Raw genomic sequence first — 13,353 nt, forward strand, 5'->3', positions numbered from 1 at the left:
AATAAAGATAGTCGGAGAGAAAGATAATGGAGATAGTCGAAAAAGAAGATAATGGAGATAATCATATTTCTAAGGAAGAAGAAGAACAAAACAGAGAACGTTAGGAGGAGAAAAAAATAATTTTTTTATTTTTTAAAATGATTTGTATTGAATTATAAAAATATCTTTTTTGTATTTTATAAAAAATTAAAATTTTTAAAAATATTAATTTAATCTCAAATTTACTTAATTACAATTTAAAGAAGATTTGACCATGTCTTGGTCTTGTGACCAAAAATCTCTAAAAAATAATAATAATAATAATAATAAAAATGAGAGCATCTTTTTATTGCTCCTATTTTTCAATTTTTTCGTGTCGTCCAAAGTTGAATCAATAATCATCGGAAACTGCAAAAAAAAAAAAACACTTTTTCCATCTCCGCTATTGTTTGTGCTTCTACAACAGCTCTGAGATTTCCCAATTATTAGGGCTTTTTTGCTTTGTTGTTTTTCATTTAGTTCAAAAATGGAGAAAATCAGGAAAGCATCTCATGCTGGTTCTTGGTACACTGATAATCGTGAGTTCCGTCAGTCGATTTCTCTTCCGAATTTCACTTTTATTTTCAGTATATAGCTGTGATATTTGATTTAACAGATAATCCTTGAGTATCTTCCTGTAAGCTGATATATAGCAAAAATTGCCACTTTTTTTTACAATAAGGTTGTTACTTTGATTATTACCGTCTTTAAGTGGCTCAAAAGTAGTGGAATTGGAGGTTTTGCTTGTTTGAATCGAGGCTGGTTTCATAGATTATGAATTTATAGTTTCTTCGGAGTTGCAAAGGTTGGATTGAGTCGAGTGAGGGTACACTAATAACAAAGTTAATTCTTCAAATTAGATTGTGCATTAGTGAAGAATCATTGATTGTCCTTGAAATTATGGTGCAGTGAAGCAAAATTTGGAGGATGAATACAATCAACAATGAGCTTTATTATGTATTGCTATTGTGGACTTGTTCTATCGAGCTTTATTATGTATATTCAGTGTTGTTATATCAATCAATCATCCGTACTGCATCCAAAATTAGTTGGATGTAGCTATATAAATCTATCCATTTTTCTATATTCACATGTTTTGTTTCCAACAAAGAGAGTGTTTAATATCGTTAGGCTATTTTCATGGTGGCAATTAACCTACCGCAACCAGCATCAGGAATTGGGATTGGCTATTGTTAATGTGGTTATGCTTGAAAAAGTTGTTGTAAGCTACATTACGGGGTTACATATTGTAGTTAGTAGCAATGTGACACATAGCAATTTACGTCCACAAAAAGACTGGCATTTCTAATTTAGTCATGCTAGGAAAAATTAGATTCTCTCTATCCAAAATTAGTTGTAATGTCTTGCTTTTCGAGTGACAATTTGACCAATCTTCGAAGCTAAATTGGATTAGACCTAATTTAAGATTTAATCAAATTTTAGATATTCAAAAACTACATGAAATGACTGTTACCTTTGTAAAAAAAATATTCTTGAAATGTGCCAACTTTTCTTATACAAAATTATCAAAATATGGTAAAAAAATACTAAGTAACCAGTTTCACAAAAATGTATGAGACGGAGGGAGTATAAGCTAAAGATAAGATTTTGGAGATTCCCAGTTAACAGAAGTGGTCCCTTAATATATTTCTCTACATCTTTTTTCCATCTAGCATAGGGTCCTTTAGCCAAAGGTCTCTTTTCTCAATATTGTTATCATGGGTTTTCTTTTTCTTTGCATTATTATTATTATTATTGAACTGGGTGGAGCATCTGGGGTTTGAAATTGTCCAAATAGTATGGTGCACAAATCATTTCTTTGTCCAGTCCTCGTCATATGTTCATTCCTATCATTACTTCAAATCAAACAATGGGTTGAAAAATACTCCCTGCGTTCAATCTTCTATGACATTTTTTAGATTTTAGGATGTTACAAGATGCTTCACCCCATTGGCTTAATGATATTATTTCATCAGTTTCAAGTATTCAGTTAACTAAATCAAATATGAAATTTACGTTGACGTTTTCCATCAGGCTAAATTTTCAATGTTTACTTCAAATTTTTTAACCACCACTACTAATTTAACACACAAGTCAAGTAAATCTCAAGCTCCATGATGAATGGTACAACATTAACTAAAATGGATATGAAGGGATTGGTATAAAAGCCAAATAGTGATGCTCTAGGAAAGCTACAAATGCCCATTCTTATAATATGTTAATGCTTAACTACTTTCCTTGCCAGCCCTAGAACTAGAAGAACAGCTTGATGGCTGGCTGAGAGCTGCTGGCTTAGTCAAGTCTTCTGATGTACGAGGTGTAATTGCACCGTAAGTTATAGCCATTTGCTGCCAGTATATTTGTTGATCGTATGCATCATGTGGTTCTAACTGGTTATGTTAAACTAAGTAGTCATGCAGGCTATTCATATTCTGGTCGTGCAGCAGCTTATGCATTTGGGAACATAGACCCGACCAATATGTGAGTTTTATTTAAAATGTGCTCTTTCAATTCTGATTTTCGAATGTGTAACCCCACAGGCAGTCTTACAAGTTACAAAGTTCTTTTTAGGAAGTGGGATAGTATTTGTCACAAGCCAAAAAGTTTTATGAAGTGAAAATTTATATTAGACAGGCATCAAGAAGCTGCAAAATTATAATAAGAGGTGTGTTAGCTCTAATACATCACAAACTAGGCTGAGATCAGGGAGCTAACTAAATCAAAAAGTTGTTCATTGCTGTTTACATGAGTCAAGTTGTTCCAACTAAACAAGTTAAATAAGCATCGAGCTTCAGAGATGGAATTGAGATTCCATCAAAGCATCTGTGGTTCTATTTTGTTCGAGAACACCAAAGATTACAAGCAGGAATCATAATGGAGAAGAATTCAAGAGAAATTTCTTAGAAGTGAAAACATACAAGTGGAAATTACTTGCTACAACTGTTCTCAATTGACCAACCAAGGTTGATTTGAGTGGAGAATAAAGAGAAGAAACTTTGAATGTGCTAGTGTTAGAATATGTGAAACATACAAGGATACATCAAGTTCAAAATATTCTAGAACAGTATTTCCCCTCTCTAAATTGACATTGGACTTTTGAGTTTTGAGTGTAAATTAAAGCTTTGAGTGACTGTCTTACAGGATTTTTGATACTTTCAAAGGAAAAGACTTTCAGCTTGTGTCTCTTCTTGAATTTTTGAAATATTATTTGCATTTGAATGTTTGATAGAGTTGTTGTTCTTTTTTCACTTCAGAAAATTGTCTTAGTAGGTTCTTTAAAAGCAGAATTTGCAACAATCGGGATTGCGGTGGGGGTATACTTGTTTGACTTTTTCATGGGAGAAAGTTTGCTACCATAAGAAAGAGCTCACTCATATTGGTGGCAAATTTACAAAAAGTAGTTGGTCGTTTTTTTTGGTGAGGATTAAACTAAGAAGTCTGTCAAAGAAAATTGGATCTAGGAAGTACTGGATAACCTCTACATGTGATATAGTATTTTGAGCTCTGTACCTTAGTAGTTTGTACTCTTGTTTTGCAGTTCTCGGATATTTCTACTCGGTCCATCTCACCACTATTATACTCCAAAATGTGCACTTTCAAGAGCCACAGTTTACAAGACTCCTATAGGAGATTTACCCATTGATGAAGAAGGTATTACGGACTTCTTCTATGCATCTTCATCGAATTTATAAAAAGTTCAGATAGCTGCTATTTGTATAATCCAGGAAAGAATTCTGCAGAAAAGATTTGAAATGGAGGAAATGGAAGTCTTAGTTTGAGTACTCTCTTTCATTATATTGCTTGACTCGACTTGCAAGGGCTTACCCCTCACATGCTAGTTGACAGATTACAATTTACCCTTTTGCTTTCTTTTTCCAACTTTATCGCATGTTTGTCAAACCAGTAGTTATTATTTGTCTTTCAATTGTTGTGTTACCAGTTTTTTTGGGAAGCGAGAAGCGGAATAAAAAATATTAAATAACTGAATAAAGGTAATATATTCTTAGATTAAAAAGTAAATGGATAGTCAATAATCTTCACAAGTCATAATATATAAAACAAAAATATAATTAAATCACAAGAGGATCAAACCCCTATTCTTCGACAAGATCCTCAAACTCTTCAAATGCCATCAACAAGGGTTCTACTTGGTCATCATCTTCTTCATCATTGGAGGGCTCATCAACAAGGTTTCTACTTGAACTTGAACCTCTAGCTCCTCTTTCCTTGCCCCTTAAAGTACTCTCCCTAAAACCATAAATATTCTCCTCAACACCACTTGCCATAGCAACATCATCATAAGTGAGGCTTTCTCCTTCGTACACTTCATCATCTTCATGATTTTGGGGTGCTCTAGTTAACCATTCATTTGCCTCGTCAACAGTGTTGTGAATGGCGAGCGCCTCATCGCCTTTGGCGAGAGGCGAGGCGAGCCGAGGCCTCCTCGCCATTCCCCACTGAGGCGAGGCGGTATGCAAAAGGCGGCCCATGGCGACCTATTGGCGCCAGAAAAGGCGGCGCCTTTTTTATTTTATTTTTTAAATATTTGACTTAAAAATATTAGTCAAAATTAGGGATTTTTTTAGTATTTTCAAAATCTGTTGCTGTGCGCTCTTCTCCCCGACTCTCTTCCCCTCGCGATCTCTTCTCCTGGTCTCCATCATCTTCGAGTTGCTGCTGCTGAAGACCTGAGGTATACCGGTTTTTTTCTGTTCTTCGTCTTCAATTTGCGTTTCAGACTTTCAGTTCTGTTTTCTTCAAGTTTTGTTCACTACTCTTTTTATCCTCTATTTTCTTCACTCTCTGTTTTGTCCCAGATTACTGTAAAATGCCTTCTGTTTTCACTGTGCTGTGAGTCTGTGACTGCTGTCCGATTATTTTTTTGAAAAAAAATTAATTCTTTCTATAGTAATTATTATAGTATATGTAATATATGTAATTGTTATTGAAATTTTGAATATTATATGTGATTAATTGGCACCTCGATTCAAAAAGGCGAGCACCTCGCTGCTCGCCTCACCGCGTGGCGAGGCAGGCCCTTGTCGCCTCTCGCCGTCCAAAACACTGCTCGTCACTACTATCCAACAAAATTGGAGCAATGGTATTACGAGCATTGTAACGACACACCCATGTTCTATTATATTTGATGAACACTAGCGCATTGAGGCATTTCAACTCAAGCCTATTTCTCTTTTTAGTATGAAGCTGCGCATAAGTCGTAGAAAGTAATTAATAGGAGGACTTAGGATGATTAAGATACCAATTAAACAGGACTGTATAGAGGAAGTAGAGGAGTTGGTTGATTTTCAAGGTACTTTATAAAGTTTAGATTTGAAACTCACTCCCCTATAACATGTTTTTGGTGGTAGCCAGCAGCCCTAATGCTGATGAATACAACAGTACCAATTCTCAAAAAAAAGGAAAAAAGATACCATTTAATTTAGTAATAATGTAATGTAGTTATCACATGTTCATACACACCCCAATTTCTCTCGCAACCGGATAAGTTAAACTTTGCACTCTAATAGCAAACTGTTGCAAGTTTGGGAGTTGGGACATTATGACTATATTGCATCCACCATTCAACTGGAGAAGAGTTATTTTAAAAGTTAATGTGTAATAACTTAAAAGTTGAAGCTTTGAACTCAAATAAAGATAAGGCTCACCAAGTAACCCAAACCATCTCCAACCCAACACCAAATTTTACACCAAATCAGGATTTGGTCTAAAATTTGGTGTTTTGAGCTCCAACCCACACCAGTTTTTACACTAAATTTGATATGTGAATAGTGTTACACCAAATTTGGTGAAACACTATTTCATCACACCAATTCACTTTTTGAATATTTTAGTATTATTTAACTATACAAATTTTAATTAAACATTATATAAATTGTATGTTTTAATTAAATTTCTGGTATATTTAATTATTTTTATGTAATATTTTTATGATATTAATTTTTGATATAACATTTAGGTTTTATATAAATTAATTTTTCTATATATGACTTTTTAAAAAAATTAAATTTATGTTAATTCTACTATATATTATAATTGGATATAACTACAATTAACCTTCACAAAAATTAATAATGCAAACATATAAATTTAAAAAAAATAATACAATACTAAAAAATAACCGAAAATAATAAACATTCAATAAAGTAGTAATTGACATTCACCATGAATTATATATGGTGAATGTTTTAGAAAGAATTTATTTTATGAAACAAGAAAATATAAATGAAATAAGAAATAATAATTTAATAATGAAGAGAGAGAAAAATATTTATTTTAGGTGTAAAATTTGGTGCGGTGGGTTGGAGTTGATTAAAAAAAAAACAGTGCTGGTGGTGTAGGATTTGGTGTTTGGGTTGGAGACGCCCTTAAGATTCTAGCTCTAATGGCTGATTCAATTCCAAGTAGCCTATCAGTTTTCATTTACCCACCAAGCTCCTCCCCTATTTTTTATTGCATACTCTTATCAGGGATCATCCTCTCAACACATTTATGATATCCTTGCCACACTTCTTCGGCTAAAGTATTCATGTCATTTTTTTTTATGATAGAGCCTTGGGTTCAAAATGTGACCCTCTGCATGCAAAGTTTGATGCAGTTGATCTGTCCACCTTGCATCAATGATTTTAAAAACACTCTCATATTCCCTTTTATCATAATTGAATGCCTTTCCAATACTTCCTTTGGCATTGTCCATGGCAGTGTTGTGAAAAGCGACAAAAAGTGTGAAGCGAGGTGAGGCACATCCACTGTGCCTTTCATCAGCAAGACTACTTATGTTAAGTTTAATTTGCTGCACTTGTGTAAGGTTACCATCCCGTTAAACCTATTGCTCAAACTTTTTTTGGTAACCTATATCAGATCCAATTTGGCGTAACTTAGTCGATTGTTCCGACTTTTAATTGGTGGCACAAAACGAAGATCGCGTTGACCTTTGATTTCATCCCAAGAGCATCGCTACAAATATTTTTCTAGTTAAAGAAACCAAAGTTGTGCACTTCCTTCCAAATGACAAGAAACAAGTCCAATTTTTTCTTCTTCTGCTGATTGTTGGTGTCAAAAAGAAATACTCGCACCGGTTCATCTACTCCGAAGGGTCCTCGTGGCTAGGGGTGGGCATGGTTACAGTATTGGATTTTGGTTCGGTATTTTGCGGTACTGTAAATCAATTGACATAGTTTGGTCATCTTCAACTTATCTCTATTCATAATCGTATAATAAAGAATTATGTCTTTGGCTTTTAAGGAAGCGTCTCAATCATAACATACTAATCCTGACACATGAAAAAATATTCAAAATAAAGTACAAACAATTCTCTTAATTATTCATTCACTCAAAAAGAACATTCAAATAAAGATAGTAGTCAAAATTTCAACATCTAAATAATTAGGTACTATTTTATATATTTGCTAGTATTATATAGCTACCTATATATATGAATTTGATATACTTCGTTACGGTATTTGGATATTTTTATAAATACCAAATACCAAACATTTTTTGAAATGCATACCATATACCATACCGAATCCATAATATCCATACTGCGGTGTTAAAATTTTTGATTTCAGTATGGTACTTGGTGTCTACCATACCATGCTCACCCCTACTTGTGGCCACAAAATCGTGGAAAATCCAACTTTGTATATTTTGGAATGATGGAATTCCAACTATTGGATATAGGTGTGGCCAATCTATTTCATATAAACACTGAGATGAAATGACATACTATTACAGAAATTAAAGTAGATCTTGATACGGCACTCTGTAAAGTAACCCCAAGGATTATTCTAAGGCCAATTTGCAAATTCTGGTCCTCGTACTTGACTTCTGGCAATTAAAACAATCAACACACTATTAGATGGCTATAAAGATAAGGCAGTTGAAACACAACCTTAGTTTGTCAAAAATGCTTCAGTTCTCTTATTTACATGTGTAGTAAAAATTAGCAAGCTTCTCCTCCTTCAGGTAAGTTTTCCATGTTTCTCCACGGTAACATTGAAATAACACTCTTATATAACACCAGTTTTGGTTTAATACCAGTAAATGACGAGCTAAAAGCTACGGGGCACTTTGAATACATGGATCTTAGAGTTGATGAAGCTGAACATAGCATGGAAATGCACCTTCCATATCTTGCTAAAGTTTTCCAAGGGTATGCTTTTCTACATTAAATTTCACTTGTATGATTGTTTTATTCAGAGATAACTGTTAAAGTTTCTAAGGCAGGTATCCAGTGAAAATTGTGCCCATTCTGGTTGGGGCTCTTAGTGCTGAAAGTGAAGCCCTTTATGGACGGTTTCTCGCAAAATATGTGGATGACTCGAAGAATTTCTTCTCAGTGTCTTCGGATTTTTGTCATTGGGGATCAAGGTGAGTTTCATTCACCAATGTTGCATGTAATCACATGTTCATCATATACAGAAAATCTGATCTGTGTAAATGATGGCATACATTCTTGATTGTGGTGAATGAATTCTATTTCCTCTCATTAAAATAAGTTGATAACTTACCCGAAGATTAAAGTTGAATGTTAGTTATTTTTGGTGCATGGGGATTTTTCAGGATTTGATTTGGTAGTCCCAGAATGACTACAGATGGGCAGAAACCAAGAAGTTCAATAATCTGAATAATATTACGCTTGTGTATATATATTGATAACCAAACAAGAAAACAAAACAATTATTTTTATAGAATATAGCTGCATTAAAAGGAATATGAATTTATTTGACATCCTGGTTGATATAAAGCTTTGTTTCATTTAAGCATTTTAATTCTTGCTTCTCAAAAAATGATGTTAAGTGCATGGTATCTGATAATTTCTTAATAATGACTTCTATATGGACTATCAAAGCATACATAATGTGTTTGCACAGTAATCTTTCTCAGTCTGCTGACTGATTCAACTTGATATACATATTCCTTGGCGTCGTTCTTTATATCAATTGTGCTTCTATTCTTAGGTTCAACTACATACATTATGACAAAAGCCATGGAGCTATTTACAAATCTATTGAAGTCTTGGATAAAATGGGTATGGATATTATAGAAACAGGAGATCCAGATGCATTCAAACTGTACCTGTCAGAGACGGACAACACCATTTGTGGACGCCATCCAATCAGTGTTTTTCTTCATGTAACTCTCCTCTTCTCTTTTTGACAAATAGTCTTTTCCTGAAAGTTGTTTCCTTTTCTCTTGTCAATGTGGTTGTGCACAAAACCTATGCCAAGTTAGGTTGGGGGTGTTGCTTTACTTTTATTACATATTCTGGTTCATCGTTTATGTTATCCTCTTATCTGAACTTCAATTTTCATTTATGTAGATGTTGAAAAACTCGTCGACTAAGATAAAGATTAGATTTCTTCGATATGAACAATCGAGCCAGTGCAAATCTATGAGGGACAGCAGCGTAAGCTATGCATCGGCAGTGGGAAAAGTTGATGGTTGAATTTTATCATACAGAAGTTGCTTCTCTGTGGAGAGGCTAATTATGTGAGTGTTAGTCAATCTAACCGTGAAATATCTGACAATCGTTGCGTTGATATTGGACCATCTTATTCTGGGTTTCGTATTAATAAAAATTCATACTAGTAATTTATTAATCCCATTAGCTAAACAATTTCCTTGATGTAATTGCTCAGTATGAGCAAGATATACTCAGGTCCCCTCCTTGTGTGCTTGTGTTTGACGTTGAAGTAAATTTTTATAATTAGTCAACGGCTTCCCTAAAAGTACATCTTTAATTATTATTATTTTTTATGGGAGAGAGAGTCAAAAATATCAATCGACTTTCGCGTAATAGTTAGATTTACTCTTGATTTAACTAACTAGTATGTGTTTTACATAGTTTTAAACTTGGCCAATATAGAAAAAGAACTCTTCGTATTTAGAATATAAGTGGAAACTGATCTAGTAATAGTATGTCACTTATTTCTCCGACTAGAACAACAACAAATATCCACTGTAGCTTAACAACCGTTCTTTGATGGTCAAAATGCCTTATTAAAATTAATGGTCTAAAACAAAATTTTAATGAGAAACCTCAAGTGTATACGTAGTTATTTATTAAACATAACTTTTTTTAAGAAAAAGAAATTGGCCAGTATTTTCACTCACAAATCATGAGTTCTTGTTAAATATCAATATATCCCCAAAAAATTATGGCAACAAACATCAATACACCCCAAAAAATTACTAATATAAAAAATTATTTTAAACAAAATACTTGTAAAACTTGTGTATATATTTCTATTTCTATTATATAGAAGAGACAAGTTGAGGACGATCAAGGTAAATTTGTCATTTCATAAATATTCGTAAATGTTTATTTTTATGTTATGACATCCAAAAAGTGGTAATTGATTTATAATGACAATACTATCAAATACCTTTTCTTAATGTCATGTGTATCCTAATGATGTGACATTTAATATGGATCCACATTTTCAATCACATTTTCTATAGATTTTATTAATGTAATTTAGAATATAACATTATGTCAATAGTTATTGTATATCAAAATAAAATGCTTTCATGATTATTTTTATTTTTGTGGAGTTAGAAATTAATATTTTAATAAAAACTTTTAATATTTATAATATAACATTATGATAATTGTAATTGTATATAGAAATAAATTTGATTTCATAATTATTTTTATTATTGTGGAAGTTAGAAATCAAGTTTCTATGTAAATAATTTTAATATTAAAACCAAAATAAATAGAAGTATTTTTAATTATTTTAGTTATTTTTAAATTTAAAATAAAAGTGAGGGTATTTTCGTCTTCATAATATACATCTTTTCTTCTACAAGCTTCTCCATCATTTTCCCCTTTCTTCCTCTCTAATTCCTCTTCTTTACGACTTATTTTTTTGCTAATTAATATGTAGGGAAAAGGGTCTGATATACCCTTCAACTTTGTTATTTAGAGTTGATATACCCCTTATTATGAAAAGTGGCTCAAATATACCCCTACTTATAAAGAAATGACTCATATATACCCTTTTCCTCTAACGTAAATGAAAAAATAATAATTTTAGTTTAACTTTTTATTATATTTTTCTAAAAAATATAATCCCATATGAGTAAATTTAATCCTCATCAAACATATTTTTTTTAACTTTTTTTTTTGTTTCAATGACTACTTTAGAATTATTATTTTGATAATCAAATTTATTTATGTTTCACTAATATTCTTGTAAAATTTATTGTAGATGACCAAAATTTTTTCTTCAAATACAAAAATCAAATTACAATATAGACAATAAAATAGTTTAAATTTTTTTCTTTAAACTAAGGAATGAAAAAATAAAAATAAGAATAAGAATAAGAAACTCAAATAATTATAATAAAAGAAGTCAAAAAATGATTTATATATGAAAAAATTAAAACATACCTTGAATTTTGATAGAAGAATCATATATATTCCTATTATTTTTTTAAAAAAAATTAAAAGTAATAAATATAAGTTTAAAACTAATTTTTTTAACTTCCGTTAAATGAAGGGTATATGTGAGTCATTTTGTAAAGGCAGGGATATATGTGAATCGTTTGTATAACGATAAGACATATACGAGTCACTTTTATAACGAGGGGTATATCAGATCTTTTTCCCTAAAATGTTCTGCATGTGCTTGCGTTCGCTGAAACATGGTAGGTTGTCAACTGTCATTAACTTCTCATAAATGTTTTTTTTTTGCTATAGATTTTCAATTATTGTAATTTAAGTTTGTTTTGAACTGGTGATATAAAGTACACCAGTAGTTATTTAGTAACCCTGATCACACAAGTTTTATGTATTTATGAGTGTATTAATTTGACAGAGGTGATTAATTTTTCCTATATATTGTATATTACAAACTGAAAATATATGTATTTATCGACGGATAATATTGCGTTACGTGTTCTTATTTAGTCTTTCGTTAGAGTGAATGACATATATGTTTTAATTTATAAATGGCACAATCGACGGATATTATTGCGTTACGTGTTCTTATTTAGTCTTTCGTTAGAGTGAATGACATATATGTTTTAATTTATGAACGACACAAATATTAATATCCCAAAAATATGAGAGAGATATATGCATATTATTTGCGATAGTTTAGAAATATATTTATTCTTTTCCCCCGAATAATGTATACTGTGTTTTTGAAATTGTGATTATTTAAAAGTGTTCATTGCTAGATCTTGAACATACTTCCCAAGTAGACTAAACAAACTTATACTAGAATTTAGATTGTTGGGTTTAGCACCGGCAATAACCATCTGGTTTTATATATAAGCTAGAAATAAAAAGAGTGACCTTTCTTTGATCTAGAATCTCATTTTTTAATTATTTGCTTTTCCTTTTTTTTTTCTTTTTTCTTTATCACTTATTGTAATTCATTTATTATAACAAAAAGTTTGAATTTTTCTTTGAGCGACATAAACGTTGTCATTCATTGCGTTTACTTATCTATTTACTTTTGAGTATTTAATTGCCTCAACTTCCCTTATAAAATTCAGAAGTCATTTTTAAAATTCTTTTAATTACGTTAAATGTGCTATCTTAAAAGTTTTTGGATAATGAAGAGTTGTTATATGCTCTCTTTATCCCTAATTAATTGTCTATTTTCAAAAATGATAGAATTTTTTGAAAAATTTTAAATTTTAAATTTATTTACTTTATAATTAATAGCAATAAAATAATAAATTTAATATATTCATAAATAACTATTTTCTTAATATGTGTGTCAATTTAAAAATAAATAAATAATTAGAAGTGTCAATTTAAAAATAAATAAATAATTAGAAACAAATAGAGGGAGGATGGATGTGAGTTGAAAGATAGGCATATTCAAAAGGATGTTGAATTAAGTTGGACACACTAAAACAAAAGTAGGATTTAGTGTCAATTATTTATTTAGAGACAATAATATAATTACCACTAAGTAGTAATTTAAAGCTACTATTAGCGGCAATCAATATATATATATAAATGAGGACCATTGAGGAGGTGATGTGACACCTCTATATGGTCTCCATTTGCATTTAGCTTTTTTCATTTTTTTGTAAAAAATAATTATTATATATCACAAAAAATTATTTAAATTTATTATAAATAAATATTTTATTAATGGTGGGTCATTTATAACAAAAACTCTTCCTAATTTTTATTTATTTATCTCATTATAATTAAAAGAGAAACATAATTTATTTATTTTTAACTTTTCTAATTTAAATTAATTATTTTATTATAAAAATATATTACTTCATTTATACAAATATACAAATAAATACTTTATTAATGTATGAACATTTATAATATAA

The 13,353-nt window shown here is 31.0% G+C and overlaps 1 protein-coding gene across 1 annotated transcript; it reads left to right on the forward strand.

Annotated features, from left to right (window-relative positions):
- Nucleotides 1-295: 295 nt before the first annotated feature.
- On the forward strand, nt 296-9,770 carry LOC101265261 (uncharacterized). The gene is made up of 8 exons (XM_004244848.5): nt 296-557; nt 2,264-2,348; nt 2,431-2,499; nt 3,557-3,669; nt 8,080-8,191; nt 8,266-8,409; nt 9,000-9,174; nt 9,362-9,770. The coding sequence occupies exons 1-8, from the start codon at nt 506-508 to the stop codon at nt 9,485-9,487; spliced, it is 876 nt and encodes a 291-aa protein (XP_004244896.1). The 5' UTR covers nt 296-505; the 3' UTR covers nt 9,488-9,770.
- Nucleotides 9,771-13,353: the final 3,583 nt, after the last annotated feature.

This window comes from Solanum lycopersicum, chromosome 8 (assembly GCF_036512215.1).
Source record: "Solanum lycopersicum chromosome 8, SLM_r2.1".
NCBI classification, from domain to species: domain Eukaryota; kingdom Viridiplantae; phylum Streptophyta; class Magnoliopsida; order Solanales; family Solanaceae; genus Solanum; species Solanum lycopersicum.